Source organism: Pangasianodon hypophthalmus, chromosome 16 (assembly GCF_027358585.1).
Source record: "Pangasianodon hypophthalmus isolate fPanHyp1 chromosome 16, fPanHyp1.pri, whole genome shotgun sequence".
NCBI lineage: Eukaryota > Metazoa > Chordata > Actinopteri > Siluriformes > Pangasiidae > Pangasianodon > Pangasianodon hypophthalmus.
Window position 1 is genome coordinate 11,897,946 of NC_069725.1, and position 24,222 is coordinate 11,922,167.

The 24,222-nt window shown below is 39.1% G+C and overlaps 1 protein-coding gene and 1 pseudogene across 1 annotated transcript; both read right to left on the reverse strand.

Moving 5' to 3' along the window:
• Nucleotides 1-589: 589 nt before the first annotated feature.
• On the reverse strand, nucleotides 590-13,538 carry LOC113530816 (acidic mammalian chitinase-like). The gene is made up of 11 exons (XM_053240914.1): nucleotides 13,480-13,538; nucleotides 13,344-13,370; nucleotides 13,050-13,254; nucleotides 12,908-12,964; nucleotides 12,654-12,819; nucleotides 5,311-5,435; nucleotides 4,711-4,834; nucleotides 4,443-4,625; nucleotides 4,228-4,344; nucleotides 4,010-4,142; nucleotides 590-3,950 (listed from the first exon to the last, which is right to left on the reverse strand). Exons 1-11 carry the CDS (start codon nucleotides 13,502-13,504, stop codon nucleotides 3,697-3,699), a joined length of 1,416 nt encoding a protein of 471 aa, XP_053096889.1. The 5' UTR covers nucleotides 13,505-13,538; the 3' UTR covers nucleotides 590-3,696.
• A 6,608-nt stretch (nucleotides 13,539-20,146) lies between these two features.
• On the reverse strand, nucleotides 20,147-24,208 carry LOC113530818 (acidic mammalian chitinase-like; annotated as a pseudogene).
• Between the last annotated feature and the right edge of the window lie 14 nt (nucleotides 24,209-24,222).

The window sequence follows — 24,222 nt, forward strand, 5'->3', positions numbered from 1 at the left end:
GGTTCAGCATATTTGGTGTGGACCTGGCCAGTGACTGCATAATGCCAAATGTGAAACATGGAGGAGAGAGTCTGTTAATATGGGGTTGCATGAGTTCAGCAGTTGCAGGGGAAATGACCTTTATTGACGGCATCATGAATGCTAGTGTGAACACCAAAATACTAAATGAAAAGATGAGTCCCAGTCTCAAGATGCTTGGCAGGAAAGGAATATTCCCACAAGACAATGATCCTAAACACACTGCAAAACGGACACAGGAGTTTTTAAAAAAGAAAAAAGTGAAGCCCATCACCTGGCCAAGAATGTCACCTGACCTGACAGACCGTAGACCACCTTTGGGCAATTCTAAAGCAGAAGGTAGAGAAGCGTAACCCCACAAGCCAAGTGTAGCTGAAAAGAATCATTTGTGAAGAATAGCAGAACATGTCTCCACAGTTTTGTGCTAGACTAGTGTTAGCCATGCCAAGGAGGCTTCAATATGTTATCAGCAACAAAAGTGGACCCACAAGATATTAGAAATACAAACAAGTGAACTCCCACTAGTGTACTGATTTTTATTGCAGTTTCTTTTAACATATGTACCCTTCATTACAGTTTAACCAGTTGAACATTTATGTTTTTTTTATACAAATTTGCTGTAATCAATATGTTCTTTAAATAAAAAACAATAAACCTGTATTACACCAAAAAATGTATAATTTTCCCACATTTTAATGATATTTAAATCTGCAAAATCTGTACAAGACAAAATCAATAGAGCTAATGAAATTCTCTTTTAGTATGAGAGATAAAAGATGGGACCAAAACTATGCACACCCATGTCTTGTAAAAGCCACATTAAAGCGGCGGCTGTTCCCAAAACCTTGGGAAACTTGTGACATACAGGACAGTGTATTGTGTAACTGTTCTGCTCTGATTATAATGAGTTTTGTTTACACCAGAGCCGGAATTTCATATGAAGCTATATTTACAAGTGTTTCTATACATACAGAAGGTGGAGAATTTGATCATACACAACACTGTCTTGTTGTAGAATACACTACAAGTTAAATATTGGACTCTGCAACACATTCACAGCACTATTTATATATTTATATTGTATTACACTCTATTTAAGATCACTGAATGACTTTGCCTAAAGGTATTGACAGCACACATGCAATATTTACTGTATAGATTCAATATTTACAGCACAGATACAATATTTACAGTAGTAAGGGGGGAACAAAACTGCATTCATGTCAAATTACATGGCTAAAGAAGAGCATAGAAATATACTCTGTACATGAAGGTCAAACTAAATAAATACACACTGTTAAATTGTCTGGGTCTGCATTAATTCACTGTCAATACAGATACAGACAGTGACAGGTAGTGATAATGTCTAGACCTAGTGTTACAGACATGCCATTGTGCTTTAGTTATTCTTTGCATCATTCACATGTACCCCTTCTTTTGCATGTCTCACTTCTTTATGTTAACATGTAAATGCAGGTCTGTATATACGCAAATCATAAAAATACACTGTCATATTCTGATCTGCTAACTTATCAACATCCATAACCAAATCTTGACGTGCAAGTCTACTGCCTTTATATATGTGTATATATATATATATATGTATATATATATGTATATATATATAAAACAGACACATGTATGGCTTCCTTTAATTCATAAACATGTCTAGGTCAGAAAACACAAAAATAAAAAAGCTACAAAAATAACAAAATAGTATGTTTATAACAAAGGGCTAACAGAAACTTTTTAACTAAATGTACGGTCCCCTCAGTGGAACGACAAGGCCAAACAATGAAGACATTTGGGTTTGACATCAAAGGATGAATATGAGCTCAGAGTTTCAGCTTTCATTTCGTGATAGTTACATTTAGATGTGTTAACTTAGAACATGACACCTTTTGTTTGGACATACACATTTTCCAAGTGATTAAAAATAATGGAACATGTAATTGACAGGTGTTTCTTGTTGCCCCAGTGTGCCCTGTTAGATTAATTGTTTAAAGAATTAAGAGCTCTGAATGTTTTACAGAGCCGTGGGTTTCGCCTATGAAAACTTCATGTGTTGTTAAAAAGGATAAACCAACTTGAAGACCAGAGAGCTGTTTCTGTTAGAAATGCAAGCCATTTTGAAGTTGAAAAAAGAAGGAAAATCGATCAGAGCCATTGCACAAGCACCGGGCGTAGCCAATACAACAATTTGGAATATCCTGAAAAAGAAAGAAACCACTGATGTACTAACAATCAACATCACCAACAACCTCCACAGGGCAGGGGTGAAGATATCACAATCCACTGTTCGAAGAAAACTTTATAGAAATATAACCACAAGATTTAAACCACTCATTAGCAGTAAGAATCGGAAGGCCAGATTGGAATTCGCAAAGAAATAGATGAGCCACAAAAGTTCTGGAACGAAGATTAACCTCTACCAAAGTGATGGTCAAGCACGGTGGAGGTAGTGTCATGGCTTGGGCTTGCATGGCTGCTTCTGGAATGGGCTCACGAATCTTTACTGATGATTTAAGTCATGATGGCAGCAGCAGAATGAATTCAGAAGTCTACAGAAACATTCTGTCTGCCAAGTTACAGAGAAATACATCCAATCTAATGTGCTAATATTGATGATCATTGTGCTGACATACCAATTCCAGCTTATATGATACAATGTGAAATTTCTTTATTATCCCCATTTTAAAAAAATGTGACTGATTATGACTTCAAACACAGGGGCAAATAGTTGCTGTGTATTTGCAAATAAACTATGTTGATGAACATACTATGCAGGATGATGTCTGAATTCACAGCCTGAATCCATGCATTTTGTGCTTTAACACAACTTTATACATATTGTGACAGTATTCTGCCACTACGCTTTTGATATTTTAATGAAGGAGAGAAAGAAACATTTCAACATTTCAGAATGTGACACTATATAGAGATTATTTGGCATGCTGTTGATGTGCCTTGTCACATGAAGTGTCATTCCATTAACCTGAACTTTTGAAGAATCAAAGCTATTAAGTAAAATGCTCAAAGATTTTTGGAGATTGTTTGGCCTTGCACTGCTATGAATTAGGGAAACTAGCAACTCCTCCATGTGCTTATGTGTGCCACAGATCCAGCTTCAGATTCAGTCATATCTGATTCTTCTCCAACACCTCCAACTCCTTAGCTCTCCAGCTATAACTGGATGAGTGTTTTTTTAAAGAAGCAGTTTATGAATTTGGTGGTATATGAACTTATACTTCAAGCTGAATTAATAAATAGTGTAAGCCTTTGGGTTTGATCATAGAAATAAAAGTGTGGTTTATTATGTTTATTTACCATGCATATTGCTAAATCTGGAAAAATACAGCTGACAGTAAAGAGCATTTAAATTGTGGGAGTGTCTAGTATATAATGTTTTTAGAGCCCATACTATATAAAATTAAAAATGAAAAAATACCAATCATAATTAAATCCTGTTAGTAAAGATCAATGATAATAAAGTTAGCACTTAGATAGATAAATTATCTATGCAATATTTTTAAAGATAGAGAAATATAATATTTGTAAGTATCAAGCCAATGAAGCCATGTTCAGACAACTGTTCAGATATTTTGCTAATCTGTTGCTAATGTATTTTAAATCATGTCTACATCATGTGTTCACTAACATCTTGTGGCAGTTTTATTGCTAGCTGCAGCACTGGCAGCTCTCATTGTAGGTAGTGCCAGCAGGGCAGGGTTTTACACATTTTCTGCCAGCAGCACAATGGATGAAAGATTTATTATCAAAAGGATTTGTATAGATACCATCTTTCTTGGCTGCACAATACCACTGTGAAACTGTAGCAGGAAGAGGAGCAGGAGGAGCTTCAGCAGGATGTGTAATAGGAACTGCAACAGGAGGAGTCATAGGAGGAGCAGATGAGGTTGTAAACTCAGGAGAATTCATATTATAATTAACAGTATTAGAAGTGATAATATACTGTAATTAATTTTATTGCCATTGCTTAGCAGTTTCTTGAGCTCGTTGATGAGAGGGTATTTTCCCAGTCCACAGAACTGTCCAGTAAAATCATCCAAATCAAGAGCCCACACAATGGCCCCTCCAAAATTAAAATCTTTGAGGTAGGTCACCTAAAACAGAAAAAATCTCTCTAGGCTCTGTATAGAAATTAGGTAGCTGCTGTTGCTTCATTAACTCACAACTCAGATTGCATACCTTTGTGTCAAAACTCTCCTTGGTGTCAAAGCCAACCCACTGAGCCCCTTTTGTGGCATAGGGTACTTTCTGATCCTGGATCCACTGTACGCTGGTTCCTTGAAGGAAGCTGCAGACCTGATGGGAAATAACCGTTTACTGCTAGTTGATCATGTCTCTTATAGAACAACACAGTGAAGTTTGTGTGGCTCATGTACAGTAAGCTGTGTACAAACTTCATAGTAAGACCAGAAGCCTGGCTCTCCGGTGTAGGTGCCAGCAGAAGCAGGGCCACTTGATGGAGCTCCCAGGCCACTCGCTGTAGACGACAGTTGGAACGTTCTGCCATATGTGGCAAAACCCATCCTCAGCTTCTCCACTGGAGCACCCTGATTCTTCCAGTATGTCATTGAGTAATTCTGCAAAATCAGAAACGAAATGTTGTAGTGCATCTCTGATTGCCAAGCTCAGGTATAAGTGAACTTGCAGAAAGTTTGTCTTTACAGTATTAAGGTAGATTTGAGCTCCTGTTTCCTGAGACCATTGATACAGAGGACTGTTGTGTCCAGTGAAACTTTCCCAAGACCCATGAATGTCATAGGTTGTCACACTAATGAAGTCCAGGTACCTGTATATTTAATAAAGTAACCAGTTCAGTGACATTGTAAATCTTATCCCAATTGAAACATTTCTTCCTTTTTTTATGACAGTGTATTTATACAGACATAAATATTATCTACAGCAGTTAGCAGCACTGCAAAAATACACTATATTACTAAAAATATGACCTTCACACCCATATGTGGCACTTCCCCAAACTATTACCAACCTATTTCTTGCCTCTTTTTGCCTCTATTACTTTTACTATTTTCAAGCTTAAAATCATCTTTTCTATTGGCAGGTAATTTTGCTTATTTCATGCATTTATTTCTAGAAATCTGTGACTAGAACAAAACAATTTCAAACTTGAATTAATGTGTGGAAATGGGCTCAATAATTTTATACAGTCATGGGAAAAAGAATGCACACCCCCTTCAATTCTAAGTTTTATTTATCAGGCCTAAAAAAAACAATTGTGTGGTCAGCTTATCTAACATAACCTACTTGGAAATCTCAGCAATTTCATATCCAGCATCTATAGTTGATTTTACAGCAGCCACTGCAGCTGTGACCATAAGCCGGGGATGTCCTGTAGCACTGCTTTCAGCCTCATAGGCTTGTCGAAGCTCCTACAGGGCAAAAAACACACATTTATTAACACTCTATCATACCATTATGAGAGAACAAGGAAAAAAGACTCAGTTGGTAAGTTATAATCTAGGAAATTTTATACAATTGTCATATGACCATATACAGTATTAGGCAAGAATTCATCATTTCAATGAGGCCATGATTGGCGGGAAACAAATGGGGAAAATGGTAGGTAATAATAATGAACAAGCTTACACACCACATCAATGTAACAACTGAGGCTGATATCCATTCAGCCATCCACCAATGCCTACTTCCTGTTTGGCACATGTATTTCAGGGCCTAGCTCACCTGTATTCATTGCGAAGTATTGTCAGCTTACCACTGCCTTACCGAGCGTTTCTTCATTGCCTATTGTTTGTATCTTGTTACATGATCTTTGTGCCTGACTTCTGGATTACGTCTTTTGGATTAATGCTTTGTTTTGTTTGCCTGGTTGGACTACCTCTCACGTTACCGGACTTTTGCTTGACTCAACGACCACGCCTCTTTGCCTCATTGTTTGGAGTTATTTGCTGCTTCTGTTTAATAAACTCTCCGCACATGGATTCAGAAACTGCCTCCACGTCTGGTCCCTTACAGAATACTTCGCCTGCCTTGAATCCAGCGGAAGTTTCACAGCTTCAGGCCACGTTTGCTTACCAGAGTGAGCTTCTTAAAGGGTACCAAGAACAGTTAAACAACTAACAAGCCACCAATGACTACCTCACTCGTTACATCCATTCTCTGCCTTCTGCTCATACTGAACCAGTAAGATTTGCACTCCCTGATAAGTTTGATGGCTCTGCTGAGAAGTGAAGGGGGTTTTTGCATCAATGTAAAATATATTTCGCAAACCAACCAGAATCATTTAGCCAAGATTCAAAGAAATGTGCATTTATGATGTCTCTTCTCACTGGCAAAGCTCTTGACTGGGCCTCAGCAGTTTGGGAGAGCAACCCACAATTTCAAACATCTTTTGATTACTTTGCTCAACTAATTCATGAGGTGTTGGAACACCCGGCAGGAGGTAAAAATGTTTCCGTTCATTTGTTTCATTTACGCCAGGGCCAAAAAACAGCAGTTGATTATGCTATTCAGTTCAGGACATTAGCGGCTCAGAGTGGATGGAATGAATATCATGTGAATATCATGAATTGCAAGCTGAACTTGCCTGCAAGGGTGAAGATTCCTCACTGTCTGAATTCATTACTATGGCGATCAGAATTGACAATCTACTTCGTAGTGCACCACGTTCTAAAGTTCGCCCAGTGTCACAAACTCTTATCTGCCATTCAAGCCCTTACAAGCTCAGAGTCTCCAGAGCCCATGCAAATCGCTTACACATGAGTCTCCTCTGAGGAACGCCTACGTCGCAGAAATGAAAGACTATGCTTTTACTGTGGGGAACTGGGTCATCAGAGCATCTCGTGTCCTCACAAAAACAAGAGTTCCCGTGATTCAAGATCTCTGCATCTTCACACCATCACAGTTTTTCTTGGTTCAAGAACTTTGCATTCCCACAGTCCCTTGTATACCGTCCATCAACATCACAGCTGTCGACAATGCCCCTTGCAAATTGGACTATTTCACACTGAAACCATCTCTCTGTACATTATCAACACCCCCAAGAATGCAGTTATCCTGGGGCATCCATGGCTGGCTACTCATGACCCATCCATTTCCTGGAAATATGGTGAGCTAACACAATGGTCAGACTACTGTTACTAGCACTGTCTTCATGTTGCAATTTCCCTGCCATGTTTTACTACCAGTATTGAAAGCCCAGATGTCCAAACGAAAACAAAGATCCCTGATGAGTATGCAGAATTCTCCGAAATTTTTAGTAAAGCTAAGGCAACTCAACTCCCTCCTCACCAACCCTGGGACTGTGCAATTGAGTTACTACCAAATATGACACCCCCTAAAAGCAAAGTATATCCATTGTCACGACCAGAAACCTTAGCCATGGAGACTTACGTCGAAGAGGCATTAGCATCTGGATTTATGCATCCTTCTACTTCACCGACTGCAGCAGGCTTCTTCTTCATTGAGAAGAGGGATGGAGGCCTCCGAACATGTATAGATTACAGAGGATTAAATGCAGTAACCATAAAATACAGATATCCACTACCACTTGTTCCTTCAGCCCTTGAACAACTTCGGGAGGCACGTATTTACACCAAGTTAGACTTGAGAAGTGCTTACAACCTCGTTCGAATCAGAGAAGGGGACGAATGGAAAACAGCATCACCACTAGGGGCACTATGAGTATCAGGTAATGCCGTGTGGGCTAGCCAATGCACCAGCAGTCTTCCAGTCATTCATCAATGAAATCTTCCGTGATCTCCTCAACCAGTGTGTGATAGCCTACATAGATGACATTCTCATATACTCTCAAGATAAGGCTCAACATACACATGTTAAGACAGTCCTCTCACACTTCCAACAACACCAACTGTATGTTAAGTCAGAAAAATGTGAGTTCCACAGTACTCAAACCACCTTCCTCAGTTACAACATCAGCCACCAAGGTGTAGAAATGGATAGCTCAAAGATACAAGCTGTTTCTGAGTGGCCAAGACCCAATACAGTCAAAGAGCTTCAACGATTTTTGGGTTTTGCAAACTTCTATCGAAGATTCATCAGAAACTAAAGCACGATTGCAGCTCCCCTCACAACACTACTCAAAGGTAAACCATCAAAGTTACCATGGAATGATGAGGCACAAAAAGCTTATGTTTCCCTCAAGACCAGCTTCACCACAGCATCAATTCTCAAGCATCCAGACCCTAACCTCCCTTTTGTTGTGGAAGTAGATGCTTCTGACTGTGGTATAGGTGCAGTCCTGTCCCAGCGTCATGGCAATCCAGGTAAACTTTACCCCTGTGCTTTCTTCTCTAGGAAATTGAATGAAGCTGAAAGAAATTATGATGTCGGGAATAAAGAGCTACTGTCTATGAAGGCTGCCCTAGAAGAATGGCAACACTGGCTAGAAGGGGCCATCCATCCTTTCCAAATCATCACTGATCACAAGAACCTTGAATACATTAAGAGTGCCAAAAGACTCAATCCCCGTCAAGCCCCATGGTCATTGTTTTTTACTAGGTTCCAGTTCACAGTCACCTACCGCCCTGGCAGTAAGAACGGCAAAGCAGATGCCCTCTCACGCAGGTATGATCCACCTCATGGGTTATCACATACTGAACCCATATTACCACCCTCAGTCATCATCGCACCCATTACCTGGGACATCATGGAGGAGATCCAAAGAGCGAAGCAGTCTGATCCTGCACCACTTGAATGTCCACCAACGAAACACTACGTACCTCAAACTCTGCGACAAAGAACTATCCAGTGGGTCCACACATCCTTGAGCACAGGACACCCAGGTATTCAGAGAACAATCAATCTGGTACGTAACTCATTTTGGTGGCCATCTCTAACAAGCGATGTTACTGCTTATGTCAAATCTTGTCAAATTTGTGCCCAGTCTAAAACTCCCAAAGAATTGCCAGCTGGCCTGCTCCAGCCATTACCCATCCCACAGAGACCATGGTCGCACCTATCTATTGACTTTGTTACGGATCTACCTAATTCCAACGGATTTACCACAATTCTTGTCATCATAGACAGGTTCTCTAAATCATGGCGGCTCATTCCCATGAAAGGTCTACCCACGGCTATGGAAACTGCTCATGCTCTGTTTCACCATGTCTTTAGAGTTTATGGCCTACCAGAGGACATTGTAACAGATCGGGGATCCCAGTTCACCTCCAGAGTCTGGCATGCCTTTTGCAAGCAACTAGATATCAACCTAAGCTTAACTTCGGGTGGACAAAGGTGGAGCGACTTCATCCCATGGGCTGAATATGCACAGAACTCCCTTACTCATTCCTCTACTGGCCTCACTCCTTTCCAATGCGTGCTGGGCTATCAACCTCCAATGTTCCCTTGGTCGGGAGAACCGTCTTCAGTGCCACCGGTGGATGATTGGATCAGGCGGAGTGAACGGGTGTGGGATAGTGCACACATTCGGCTGCAGCGGACAGTACGAGCCCAACGGATCCAGGCCGACAGACGAAGACATCCTCACCCAAACTCCCAGCCAGGTCAAAGAGTATGGCTATCCACACGTGACCTCAAGTTGCGGCTACCCTGTAGGAAGCTCAGCCCAAGGTATGTGGGTCCTTTCAAAATATTACGTCAGATTAACCCAGTTACATACCGTTTGGAGCTTCCTACTAATTACCGTATCTCTCCCTCCTTCCATGTGTCCCTGCTGAAACCGGTCCACCCAATGTCTGGCCCTGGAACCACGGGTCATGAACCTCCACCTCCATTGGACATTGATGGAGCGGCAGCATACATGGTCAACGAGATCTTGGACTCGAGACGAAGAGGGGGCCAGATGCAGTACCTGGTGGACTGGGAGGGCTATGGACCGGAGGAGAGATCTTGGGTAGCTGCCAGAGACATACTGGACCCGTCGGTGATCCATGACTTTCACCAAGCACACCCTGACCGCCCAGCACCACGACCAAGGGGACGTCCCAGCAGAAGAACACCGGGAGGTGTTCGTAGAGGGAGGGGTTCTGTAACAACTGAGGTTGATATCCATTCAGCCGTCCACCAGAGAGAGCCCTCTCCCGAATACTGATGTACTTCTTCTTCTATGCCTACTTCCTGTTTGGCACATGCATTTCAGGGCCTAGCTCACCTGTATTCATTGCGAAGTATTGTCAGCTTACCACTGCCTTACCGAGCGTTTCTTCATTGCCTATTGTTTGTATCTTGTTACATGATCTTTGTGCCTGACTTCTGGATTACGTCTTTTGGATTAATGCTTTGTTTTGTTTGCCTGGTTGGACTGCCTCTCACGTTACCGGACTTTTGCTTGACTCAATGACCACACCTCTTTGTTATTTGCTGCTTCTGTTTAATAAACTCTCCGCACATGGATTCAGAAACTGCCTCCACGTCTGGTCCCTTACAATCAAAAACCTGGCTGACCAGTTCTGACATTACTCCAATGAAATGCTGTTAACTATGTAACAGCATTTTAGTTGAGCATTAAAAAATAAAATAAAATAATAAATTAATAATAATAATAATAATAATAATAATAATAAGCATATACAGTGATTAACCACATTTACAATACTCTGGAACTAGACTTAAAAAAATGAGGAACTAAGGAAAATACATTGTTAATGCATGTTAATTCAACCATTTTGTTGGTGCTACATTTAACTGAAGAACCAACATTGGCTATGTTTACATGCACATCAAGTTCCGTTTAAAGTCTATATTCAGGTCGCAGCCATATTCAGAATACGATGTTTATATGTATGCCTGTACACCTGTTTATATGCGTACAGGCATCGGAATATTCCTAATGGCCTAATGGTTAGAGAGTTGGACTTATAACTCGAAGGTCATGGGTTTGAGTCTCAGGTCCGGCAGGGATTGTAGGTGGGGGGAGTGAATGACCAGCGCTCTCTTCCACCCTCAATACCACGACTGAGGTGAGACCCTTGAGCAAGACACCGAACCCCCAACTGCTCCCCGGCCGCAGCAAAAAAAAAAAAAAAAAATGCTGCCCACTGCTCCGGGTGTGTGTTCAGGGTGTGTGTGTGTGTGTGTTCACTACTGTGTGTGTGCATTTGGATGGGTTAAATGCAGAGCACAAATTCCGAGTACAGGTCACCATACTTGGCCACACGTCACGTCACTTCACTTCACTACGTGCTTGTTGTAAGGGTGCCTGAGTTGCCATTCTTAAGTACCTAGCCTACATCTAAGCATCTGTTAGCACCCACAATTCCTTGAGGATTGAGCATGCACATATATCTCCTTTCAGTGGATTTTCTGAATAAGGTGTTTACATGCAACAAATTTCCGATTAAAACGGGCATATTCCAGGAGTGGGAATCAGAATATTCTAATTAGAATATTGCCAAATTTTGATCAATATCAGAATATTGATGTGCATGTAAACAAACACTGATTCAATAAGGGTTTACATTATGTGAAAGGTTTGTTTGGTAGGTTTGGTAGAAATTATTCTTCTATTGTGGAGCCAACAAAATGCTTTTTTTTCTGTGGGATTTGCCTTTTTCAAGAAAATAGTAGCTACAGCTACTGTTACTATACTTGATCATTATCCTATAAATCCAAAAAATATTGTTAAACTTGTCAAGTTGGTTTAACTACCATGTTAAAAAATCACACCCTTAGTTTAACAAAGTCAATAGAGTTAACAATGTAGTAGAAGGTTAATTATAGAAACAAATTATTTCTCAGCTCTTTACTTGAAAACATACAGTGTGGTCCGAAACTCTGAGACCACATTGAAAATCTGGGATATATATTTTTTTCATTTAAAATTGGAAATAAACAGAAGGTTTTAGAATTTTGAAATATTTAAAACAAAGAAAGTAAATTTTCAATATCCTGACTATTTAATATACAAGATTGTGCACTATTTCTAGTTCCTTATTTAAATGTAAGCAAATGAGTGATATTCAGCATGTTAACTGCTTTGTACAAAAGGTCAGATATTCCTCATGCCTAATCTCTTCTACTGAAGCATGTGTTCAGACAACAATCTGATGGGTTTTATATAAAATGGATCATAAGGTTTCACAGAAACTTGTGGAATCCATCCAGCTCAAGTGCACACTGTCATTAAAGCAAACAGGGAACATACCAAATACTAAAAAATCACTGAAATTCATGTAAATATTTCAAAGATTCTGCTTTTCACTCAAGTTGTTGTAAATAATATAATTTGTAATGAAAACTGTTGTATTAAATTAGAAAAGAAATGCAAAATAGAAGCATTTTCACTAGTGCTCTCAGATATTTGGACCCCACTATATAGGTCAAATAAAGGGGGCTTAACTCTCCCATCATTTAGGTTCAATATACCTCTAAACTGGGGCAATATGAGACACAAAATATATTTTTAAATTAATAAGATATTGTAAATACAACCTGCATACATCCGTTCTTATCATGTCAATTGATAGAAATTGATAGGAGATGCCTTTCCCTGTCTTATTTTATATTTTTCCCAGTTTGTCCCCAAACATAAGCCAGCACCAAATCACAGGTTTTCATACTTTAGAGTGAACAGCTTGAATCTTTTAGCTACCTGTATAACACTGTAGTGTATTATGGCAGTATACAGAATAAAGATGAGATGTACTGACCTGACAGAGCAGAGTAAACCTTTGCTTGTCCTCTGGAGGACTGCCGCTTGCTCCAGGATACTCCCAGTCTAGATCCAGGCCATCAAATCCATACTTTCTGAGAAAGCTGATGGAGGAATGGATGAATGTATTTCTGTTGGCTTGTGTGGACACCATGGTAGAGAATCTGGACACAGAGAATGCAGTTCTGACCTTTTTACTTTTGTAGAGATTCAACAGGTTTACAGCAGAACCATGAAAAAAAAAACACTTACTGAGTTGAACCAAAATTCCATCCTCCAACAGCCAAAAGTGTCTTCAAGCTTGGATTACTGTTAAATGAATTAGTATCTCACATTAGCAAATCAGTTTTAACCCAGAATATAATATCATCTACCCAACACAAGCAAACCTCACCTTTGCTTCAGACTATTGAACGATTGGTAGAGAGTCTCATCGTTCCACTTGTAGGTAGCCAGATGATTTGCAGAGTCAATGATGGAGAACGCGTAGATCAGATGTGTGCACAGGAAAGGATCAATGTTGGCAGGCAAATGCTTCACAGGATCAGGTCTGTACTGGGCCCAGTTGGTGAAGTAGCATATAAGCTGATAAGCTGAAACTAAATATTAAATAAAATGCCTCACTATGTTGATTGGATAAGTAAAAACAAGGAAATTATTTCTGAAATAATGCATAGAGAAAACTCACCAAGTTGAATAAATAACAGGCAAATGCCTGAAAGATAAAACATTTAAAACATTCAAACACACAGCAAACAAATGTCAGATAACATGGCAACAGCCAAAAGTTTAATGAATGAATAACAAGATAAATAAAAATCTACCTGTGAGTAGAATAAGTCTTGTCATTGTGGATGCAGTTTTGCACTGGCTACCTTTCCAGTGGAAGCACAAACAGAATTGTACTGATTTTTGTAGAGTTGGATCTGAACTTGAGAGCAATAACCAATCTGCAGTGTCCTGTATGCATAATTTATTTTCATAGTGGGAACTGCTAAAATGAACTTACTGGCTGGCGTTACTTTATGGCTTTCAATTAAAGGGCATGGATCTCTTTATCATTTGGGTTTTATTTGCAATGTTTTTAATTGTACAGTCAACAAAGTTGCTGAGAATCAGTCTAATTTTTCGATTCCCGTGTTTCTGCCTACAAAAGTACGTGGAGGATCTTGTGAAAATGATTAGCAACGATTCATATGTCTGCTCTAGAATATTATCATGTGTCCTTTCTTTTGTAACATGAAAAAAAATCTATTATTGTCAAATGCCCTTTTCACATATTTAGTGTTACATTGGCTTTGCACTGCATTACAATGGCTTTGCACTGCTTACATTATTTTAATAATGCAGAACAAAAAAAAAGAAGTGAAGATTCATGTAAATATGTTTTCACAATCTTTTCCTTTTTCTGATTTATTCCATTTCCCTCTGACAAGATAAAATCGAGCGTGACGTGTACTGGTTTTCTTTGTTTGTTTGTTTGTTTTTACAGTTTTTAAGAGGTGTTAGTCCTTACTGAGTTTACCGTTTTAAAACTGTTGACACAATTTGCACAGCAGTGCTTATGCAGACCAATATATATATGTATATACACTGCTCAAAAAAATTAAAGGAACACTTTGAAAACAGATCAGATCTCAATGGGGAAAAATAGCATGCTGGATATCTATACTGATATGGACTGGGTAATGTGTTAGGAATGAAAGGATGCCACATAGTTTGATGGAAATGAAAATTATCAACCATTAGAATGAATTCAAAGACACCTCGAAAATCAAAGTGAAAAAATGATGCAGCAGGCTAGTCCATTTTGCTGAAATTTCAATGTAGCAACTCGAAATGGTACTCAGTAGTTTGTATGGCCCCCACGTGCTTGTATGCATGCCTGACAACGTTGGGGCATGCTCCTAATGAGACGATGGATGGTGTCCTGGGGTGTTTCCTCCCAGATCTGGACCAGGGCATCACTGAGCTCCTGGACAGTCTGAGGTGCAACCTGGCGGCGTCGGATGGACCGAAACATAATGTCCCAGAGGTGTTCTATTGTATTTAGTTCAGGCGAGCGTGGGGGCCATTCAGTGGTATCAATTCCTTCATCCTCCAGGAACTGCCTGCATACTCTCGCCACATGAGGCCGGGCATTGTCGTGCACCAGGAGGAACCCAGGACCAACTGCACCAGCGTAGGCTCTGACAATGGGTCCAAGGATTTCATCCCGATACCTAATGGCAGTCAGGGTGCCATTGTCTAGCCTGTAGAAGTCTATGCGTCCCTCCATGGATATGCCTCCCCAGACCATCACTGACCCACCACCAAACCGGTCATGCTGAATGATGGTACAGGCAGCATAACATTCTCCACGGCTTCTCCAGACCCTTTCATGTCTGTCACATGTGCTCAGGGTGAACCTGCTCTCATCTGTGAAAAGCACAGGGCGCCAGTGGCGGACCTGCCAATTCTGGTGTTGCCAATCGAGCTCCACGGTGCCAGGCAGTGAGTACAGGGCCCACTAGAGGACGTCGGGCCCTCAGGCCACCCTCATGAAGTCTGTTTCTGATTGTTTGGTCAGAGACATTCATGCCAGTGGCCTGCTGGAGGTCATTTTGTAGGGCTCTGGCAGTGCTTATCCTGTTCCTCCCTGCACAAAGGAGCAGATACCGGTCCTGCTGATGGGTTAAGGACCTTCTATGGCCCTGTCCAGCTCTCCTAGAGTAACTGCCTGTCTCCTGGAATCTCCTCCATGCTCTTGAGACTGTGCTGGGAGACACAGCAAACCTTCTGGCAATGGCACGTATTGATGTGCCATACTGGAGGAGTTGGACTGCCTGTGCAACCTCTGTAGGGTCCAGGTATCGCCTCATGTTACCAGTAGTGACACTGACCCTAGCCAAATGCAAAACTAGTGAAAAACAGTCAGGAAAGATGAGTAGGGGAAAAAATGTCAGTGGCCTCCACCTGTAAAACCATTCCTGTTTTGGGGGTCGTCTCATTGTTGCCCATCTAGTGCACCTGTTGTTAATTTCATTAACACCAAAGCAGCTGAAACTGATTAACAACCCCCTCTGCTACTTAACTGACCAGATCAATATCCCAGGAGTTTAATTGACTTGATGCTATACTCTGATTAAAAAGTGTTCCTTTAATTTTTTTGAGCAGTGTATATATATATATATATATATATATATATATATATATATGTATATATATATATATATATATATATATATATATATATATATATATATACATATATATATTATGGCATGGGCATGAATTCAATGGAATGCCAATGGAACGGGCTCACTGGTGTTTATTGATGATGAGACTGCTGACAGAAGTAGCAAGGTGAGGTGTATCTGAGGTGTATAGGGCTATACTCTCTGCTCACATTCAGCCAAATGCTACAAAACTGGCAAAGAAATGGAAGATTCTTCAATGGCCAAGTCAGTTGCCTGATCTCAACCCAATAAAGCATGCTTTTCACTTAATGAAGACAAGATTAAAGTCAGAAAGACCCACAAACAAGCAGCAACTGAAGGTGGCTGCAGTGAAGACCTGGCAAAGCATCTCCAGGGAGGAAACTCAGTGGAAACTTGTTGATGTCCATGGGCTCCAGACTTCAGGCAGTGATTGACTGCAAAGGATTTTCATCCAAGTATTAGAATTATGCTTATATTTACAATTATGTCACTTTGTCCAAATACCTTTGAGCCCCTGAAAATGGAAGTACTTTGCTTAAAATGGCTGTAATTCCTAAATGGTAAATGCCATATTTTTGTGGAACCTCTTAAAATAAAGCTTAAAATAAATCACAAATCAAATCCATTGTGGTGGTGTATAAAGGCAAAATCACAAAAACTCAGTCATTGTCCAAATACTTCTGGACCTAACTGTATATATATATATATATATATATATATATATATATATATATATATATATATATATATATATATGGTTTATGAAAGTTTATGCTCAAATGAGACTTTTTATCTTTTGTGGTAATTTTTTTTCTAGCATGTATGCAACAAATTCATCAGTTAATATTCAGAATATCAGTAATTTCAATAAAATTAAAATACATTAAATGATAAATGACTCTTCAAAAAAATTATAAAAAATTTCAGGTACAGATTCAATATAGATTGTAAATAATAGTATGATGCATCTCAGCTCTCAGTGTTAATACTATTCATTTTCCAGGTGTGTTAAAGGAAAATCATGAAAACGAGCCATAAGCAGAGCACAGTGGGGGAAAAAAACGACATGAGACAAGTGCAGTCTCAAGGTTTACAGAAACATTGTATATAATAATAAATCTTGCTCAGGGTTGGAACTGTTTGTGTGAAGCAGAATATTAATTTATAGGAAGTTGCCATGAAGCTACTTCCTTTGGTTATAATCATAAAGTTTGAACCAGGAAGCTGAAAATGCATAGTAGATGAAGCATAAAAGTTATAGTTTTGATGTAATGTAAAGCTGATATAATGTAAAGCTCTGTGTGTGGGTGTGTGTTTGTGTGTGTGTGTGTTTCAGAGAGAGAGAGAGAGAGAAATTTGTTGTTGATATCTCTGATACCCCTCACACAGTTTGGAGAAATGCACTATATGCATGATATCTACTGATTTAGACACATTATGTTCACACGTCATTTTTTAATTCCTGAACAAATGGCAATTTCAGGTTCTACAGCACATAAAAGTCATAAAAGTAAACATGTCCAGCTTCAGATCACCATACTCTGTTTAGTTTACTATTTAAATTTTCTAGAAAAAGAAATGTAAACCAATTGTAATCATTAGTGCTAGTACTCATCAACTCTCATTTATCAGTAATCTTTATTTTTAACAAACATGTTTACAACTTCTACCTTATTTATATGTCTTTTGTAAAAATGATTTATACCAACACATCTGTAATAAATAGGGTTTTACATCAAATCTATACAAAGCAATATCAATAGACCTACTGAAATCTAAAGGAAATGTGATGCTTTTGTATGAGGCATAAGAGATGAGACATTTATGAAAAATTAATCTTTATGTTCCCAAACTATAATGAGTTTATGGTGCAGTGGAAATTTTAATTTATATATATATATATATATATATATATATATATATATATATATATATATATATATATATATATATATATATACACACTAGAACATGATTGGTATATATATATATATATATATATATAATTACATATATATATGTATATATACCAATCATGTTCTAGTGTTATGAAGTGTTGTGTTGTGCTACTTGAATTGCTCTTGCATGTTTCTCTTCTCTCTCTTTCAGGTGGAAAAACTAAAACTTGACTTGTCTGTTATTATAAAGGGTTAATTGGAGAAGAAGGAGCAGAGAGGCAGAGGAAAAGGAATCAGGTAATCTCCTTCTCCACTTTCTTTAGTACCTGTTTGTCTATGCTCTTGAACAAGCTGAGACTCCTGATCATTGGTGTTGTGTTCATGCCTCACCTTCTAAAGGGAAATGGCGAATACCCTGATTATAAATGCCCCAATAATTAGAGCTTGTTCCTGTTATGTTTTAAAAGACACCATGGATATGTATTTAAAAGACCTGGTTAAAGCCCTCAAGGCTTCACATTTTTCTACCCTGAACACTTAAAAACTCGAAAAACAACAAAACTATCATTATAATCTTGAAACTATTACAGACAATATAATCTAATTATAATCATTTAAACTCTGTCCAAATAGCAGATTAAGTATTAGTTGAAAAAAATTTGACATTCTGTCTTCTATGTCCTCAAGATATCAGGGACCCCACACAGTCCTGTTGACCACCCACAATTCTTTGCTTATTGAGCTAGAACCTGGTAGAATTCGGTGGCTGCAGCAAATGAACCTTCTTCCTATTGCTACTAACACCCTTATGGATCTTACAGTAAAAAAGAAAAAAGCTGACTATTTGCAATGTATTTTCAGGTCAGTGATTAAACAATTGCCCAGTCTTTTCCAGATGCTGCATTATGATGGAGCCCAAATCCTGATGTTTCTGCTGCCTGTTAGAGTTTGTGAAGTATTTTTTATAAATCTATATTTGAGTGTTTTGAGTACTCCATACTTTGTTTATACATATCTTAGGGCCCATGGGCGATGTCTGGTTGGTTTTTTGCCTTTGGTTCACAGCACTCGTTTGCTCACTCCTGAACAATGCCCCCTTCTGGAGAAACAAAGTGGCCAGTGCGAAACCTGTGCAGGAGAACCGTCTCAATAGACAAAGCCTTTGCTCTAACAACACCCAGGTGATAATCAGATGAAGTGCTGGTAACCTCTCTTTAATTGGCCAACAGGCATTCTCCGTGGTCTAAACCCATAAGGGGCAGAAGATAGAGACTTCAGACCAGAATTAAGAAGACCAAGGTTGTGTCATTGTAAATACACCATATAGTAGTCATTGATTTACTGATACACTTTTTCTTGTAATCATTTTTAAATACGCTGCATCTTATGCATTCCTTGATTGTACTTTGTGTTTATAATAGAATTTTTTTTACAACATTGTTTTTATTGTTAATGTTTTGTACCCTACTAATAATTCATTTGAAACCATGTTTATTTTCAAACCGTTGAGTTGCCATACAAACTGGAGGATGTTTGGCCAAAGTAGCACATGATCATTTGAGTTTTCTAATACTAAGATAAATGTGCAATAAATCTAGAAAACAAGATAAGCTAGGAGAGTGGTGTCCAATCTTATCCAGAAAGGGCCAGTGTTGGTGCAGGTTTTCATTCCTATCAAGCAGAAGCCACACCTGATAGTCTACTGAAAGCCAAGATCAACTGATTAAACCAGGTGGAATCAGGTGCATCTCCTGCTTGATTTGAATGCACCCACACCAGCCCTTTGCAGATAAGAGTGGACACCCCTGATATAGGACAGCTCAAAAGAATGCAACGTGGGTAATTACCATGATTCAACCAGGGACATCATGCTTCCACTGTTTCAAACATTCCCACACACGAATGATTACAAATTTTATGCCATGAGGCCTACAGCGTAATGTAAATTCTATATTTTAGAGGAGGTTTTCTCTGTGACGTAACATGCTCCCCCATTTCCATTAAATGTTTTAGTTGAAATAAAGTGACCCCACAGTATGCTTCATAACACAGTCCAACTATTCGACAATGAAATTTATTGCCAGCTATTTTTATTTTCAGATTTTATTGATTTGTCAATTAGTTGTTGCAGCTCTAGGAATTAGAGTTCCTCCATGTGCTTATACGTGGCACTGATTCAGCTTCAAATTCAGTAGTACGTGATCCTTGTACAAGTACTGTATATATCAAGTTATTCTGCTGCAGTAACTACCTGAATATTAGCCACTGTTTTTAGAACTCTGAGATTGTAAAAGATTGCTTGAGTTATGTTTTTTAAGAAGTATTTTTTGTATCTGATGGTATGTGCATTCAAGTTGAATCAATGACTAGTGTAAGCCTGTGGATTTGATCGTATGGATAAAGTTGTGATTTATTCTGTTTATTTATCATGCATATTGATAATTCTGGAATAATACAAATGATAATAAAGAACATTTAGGCAAACATATTCACTAAAAATCATATACCCATTCTTTTTACTTGTTCGAATGTCTATATATCATTTTTCCGGGCCCATATGATAGAAAAATTGAAAATAACAATAATAATTAAATTAGTTAAAATTATCTCTGCAATATTTTTATGTGTGGAGTAATAAAACATTTGCAAGTACGTGTAGGTGTGTAGTCATGTTCAAACAACTCTGTAGTGTTATATTATCTGTTACAAATGTATTTTAAATCATGTGTTCAGTAAACTTGTCACAGTTTAAGGCTAGTTGCAGCATTGGGTTTTATGATTTTCAGCACACTGGATGAAAGATTTTTTGTCTAAAGGATTTTGGTAGGTACCATCTTTCTTGGCTGTACAGTACTGATGTGAAACTGCAGCAGGAGCTTGGAGGAGGAGCAGTAGAAGCTGCAGAAGGAGGAGCAGTGGGAGTTTCAGCAGGAGGAGGAGTAGGGGCTGCAGAAGGAGGAGCAGTAGGAGTTGCAGCAGCAGCAGCAGTTGAAGCTGCTGCAGGAGGAGCAGTAGAAGCTGCAGCAGGAGGAGCAGTAGGAGCTGTAGCAGGAGGAGCAGTAGGAATTGCAACAGTAGGAGCAGTAGAAGCTGCAGCAGGAGGAGCAGTAGGAGTTGCAGCAGAAGGAGCAGTGGGAGTTTCAGCAGCAGGAGCAGTAGGAGCTGTATAAGGAGGAGCAGTAGGAGCTGCAGTAGGACCTGCAGCAGGAGGAGCAGTAGGAGCTGCAGCAGAAGGAGCAATGGGAGTTTCAGCAGCAGGAGCAGTAGGAGCTGTAGAAGGAGGAGCAGTAGGAGTTGCAGCAGAAGGAGCAGTAGGACCTGCAGCAGGAGGAGCAGTAGGAGCTGCAGCAGAAGGAGCAATGGGAGTTTCAGCAGCAGGAGCAGTAGGAGCTGTATAAGGAGGAGCAGTGGGAGCTGCAGCAGGAGGAGTTGTAGGAGCTTCAGCTGAGGGAGCAGTAGTAGCTATAGCTGATAATGGTGCATTGTAATTAATTTATACACCATTGTTTAGGAGTTTCTTGAGCTCACGGATGAGAGGGTAGCTTCCCAGTCCACAGAACTGTCCAGTAAAATCATCCAGATCAAGAGCCCACACAAAGGCCCCTCCAAACTTATTATCTTTGAGATAGGTCACCTAAAACAAACAAAAACAGTAAGGTCTGTAGGAACTGTAGAGAAATTAGGTAGCTGCTGTTGCTCCTTAATGCTCTTCTTCACGTTTTGGCAATGCTTTTTTCCCCTGGCATTCTGAACTCTATAGGATCATGTTTTTCACATTTTATTGATTACCATCCAAATTGTAAGTAGTCAGACTTTAATGCCTTTGTGGTATTGTTAGCCTATTTTTAAGTCTGTGTAAGTTCCTTACTTTTAATATGGAATGTGTAAGTTGATGTGTAAGTACAATTCCAATGGGGTTTAACTACAAGTGGCAACAAAATGACTTTTTTTGATCTCATTATTAAAACATCATAATTCAGATTTCTTACCTTTGTGTTAAAGCTCTCCTTGTTGTCAAAGCCAACCCACTGACCCCCTTTCACGGCATAGGGTACTTTTTGATTCTGGATCCACTGTACGCTGGTTCCTTGTAGGAAGCTGCAGACTTGATGGGAAATAACTCTTCACTGCTACCTCATTAAGTCTTTTATAAAACAATAAAGTGAGGTTTGTGTGGCTCACCTAAGGTGTGTACAAACCTCATAATAAGACCAGAAGCCTGGCTCTCTGGTGTAGGTGCCAGCAGAAGCAGGGCCACTTGATGGAGCTCCCAGGCCACTCGCTGTAGACGACAGTTGGAACGTTCTGCCATAGGTAGCAAAACCCATCCTCAGCTTCTCCACTGGAGCACCCTGATTCTTCCAGTATGTCATCGAATAATTCTGCAAAATCAGAAACAAAATGTTGCATCTCTGATTGCCAAGCTCAGGTATAAGTGAACTTGTAGAATGTTTGTCTTTACAGTATTAAGGTAGATTTGAGCTCCTGTTTCCTGAGACTATTGATACAGAGGACTGTTGTGTCCAGTGTTACTTTCCCAAGACCCATGAAAGTCATACGTCATCACGCTAATGAAGTCCAGGTACCTGTATATTTAATAAAGTAACCAGTTCAGTGACATTAATCTTATCTAAGTTGAAACATCACAGATATAAATAGTTTGAAAAGCAATTAGCAGCACTGCAAAAATATCAAGTGAAATTCTATTTCTTTAAAAATCATGAACATTTTCTGAATGTATATCTTTTCAAAATAATAGCAAACAAAATCTGTCTTCAACATTTCTAATATTAATTTGTAAAATAAATGAATGAAACAAGAGATTGTGATTTTTACTTGTGACCCCATTTATAAATCAAGCGACCCCACGTGGGGTCGTGACCCCTAGTTTGGGAACCCCTGTTCTATGGGATTATTCTTGTACCTTAATTTTTAAGATTAGACTGGTTAGTCCAGTATTAGTAGTAGTCCAGTATTCCACTTATTTTGCATTATCCAACAAATCCAATAAATATTTTGAAATTATAACAGAACTTAAAAGCTAGAATGAGTGTTTTGTGCATATTGTTTTAGGATGTTGTTTTTACTTATTTTTGTTTTTATATAAAACATTTAAATATTAAGTATTAAACTTCATCAAGTTGGTTTTAGATATAGATGAGTCAGATTAAAAAGGCGTAATTCACCCATCAGTTAAGTTCAGTGGTCCCTGAAGCTGGGGCTATTTGAGACACATGATTATTTATAGGATTAAAAAAAAAAAAATACAATCCCAGATAATCCTTTGGGCATACACCTTTCTCATCAATTCAACTGATAAACATTGATAGGAGATGCCCTTCCCTCCTGCCTTAGTTTTCTTTACCCCATTTTACCCTAAACACAATCTGCCAGCAAAGCACAGGTTTTGAAAGAATGGTTTTCACATCATTCTGAACAGCTTGAATCTTTTAGCTACCTGTATAACACTGTACTGTATTATGGCAGTATACAGAATAAAGATGAGATGTACTGACCTGAGCAGAGTGAACCTTTGCTTGTCCTCTGGAGGACTGTCGCTCGCTCCAGGATACTCCCAGTCTAGATCCAGGCCATCAAATCCATACTTTCTGAGAAAGCTGATGGAGGATTGGATGAATGTATTTCTGTTGTCTTGTGTGGACACCATGGTAGAGAATCTGGACACAGAGAATGCAGTTCTGTCTCTGTCTTTTCTTTTTACTTTTGCAGAAAAAATATTTCACAGCAGAACAATAAAAAAAAAAATCACTTACTGAGTTTTACCAAAATTCCATCCTCCAACAGCCAAAAGTGTCTTCAAGCTTGGATTACTGTTAAATTAATTAGTATCTTACATTAGAAAATCCAGAATATAATATCATCTACCCAGCAGAAGCAAACCTCACCTTTGCTTCAGACTATTGAATGATTGGTAGAGAGTCTCATCGTTCCACTCGTAGGTGGCCAGCTGATTTGCAGAGTTAATGATGGAGAACGCGTAGATCAGATGTGTGCACAGGAAAGGATCAATGTTGGCAGGCAAATGCTTCACAGGATCAGGTCTGTACTGGGCCCAGTTAGTGAAGTAGCATATAAGCTGATAGGCTGAACCTAAATAAAAAAAACGTGTCAGTATATTGAGATTGATTTGATAAGAAACAGCGAAACAATTTCTGAAATAATGAATAGAGAAAACTCACCAAGATGAATAAATAACAGGCAAAGGCCTGGAAAGTAAAACAAATATCAAGTGCAGTGTTCGAACACACAGCATACAAATGTCAGATAACATGTCAACAGCCAAATGTTTAATGAATGAATAATAAGATAAATAACATCTACCTGTGAGTAGAATAAATCTTGTCATTGTGGCTGAAGTTGTACACTGTGGCTACCTTTCCACTGGAAGCACAAACAGAATTATATTGATTTATATTGTAGCGATGTACCTGAACGTGTGAGCAGTAAC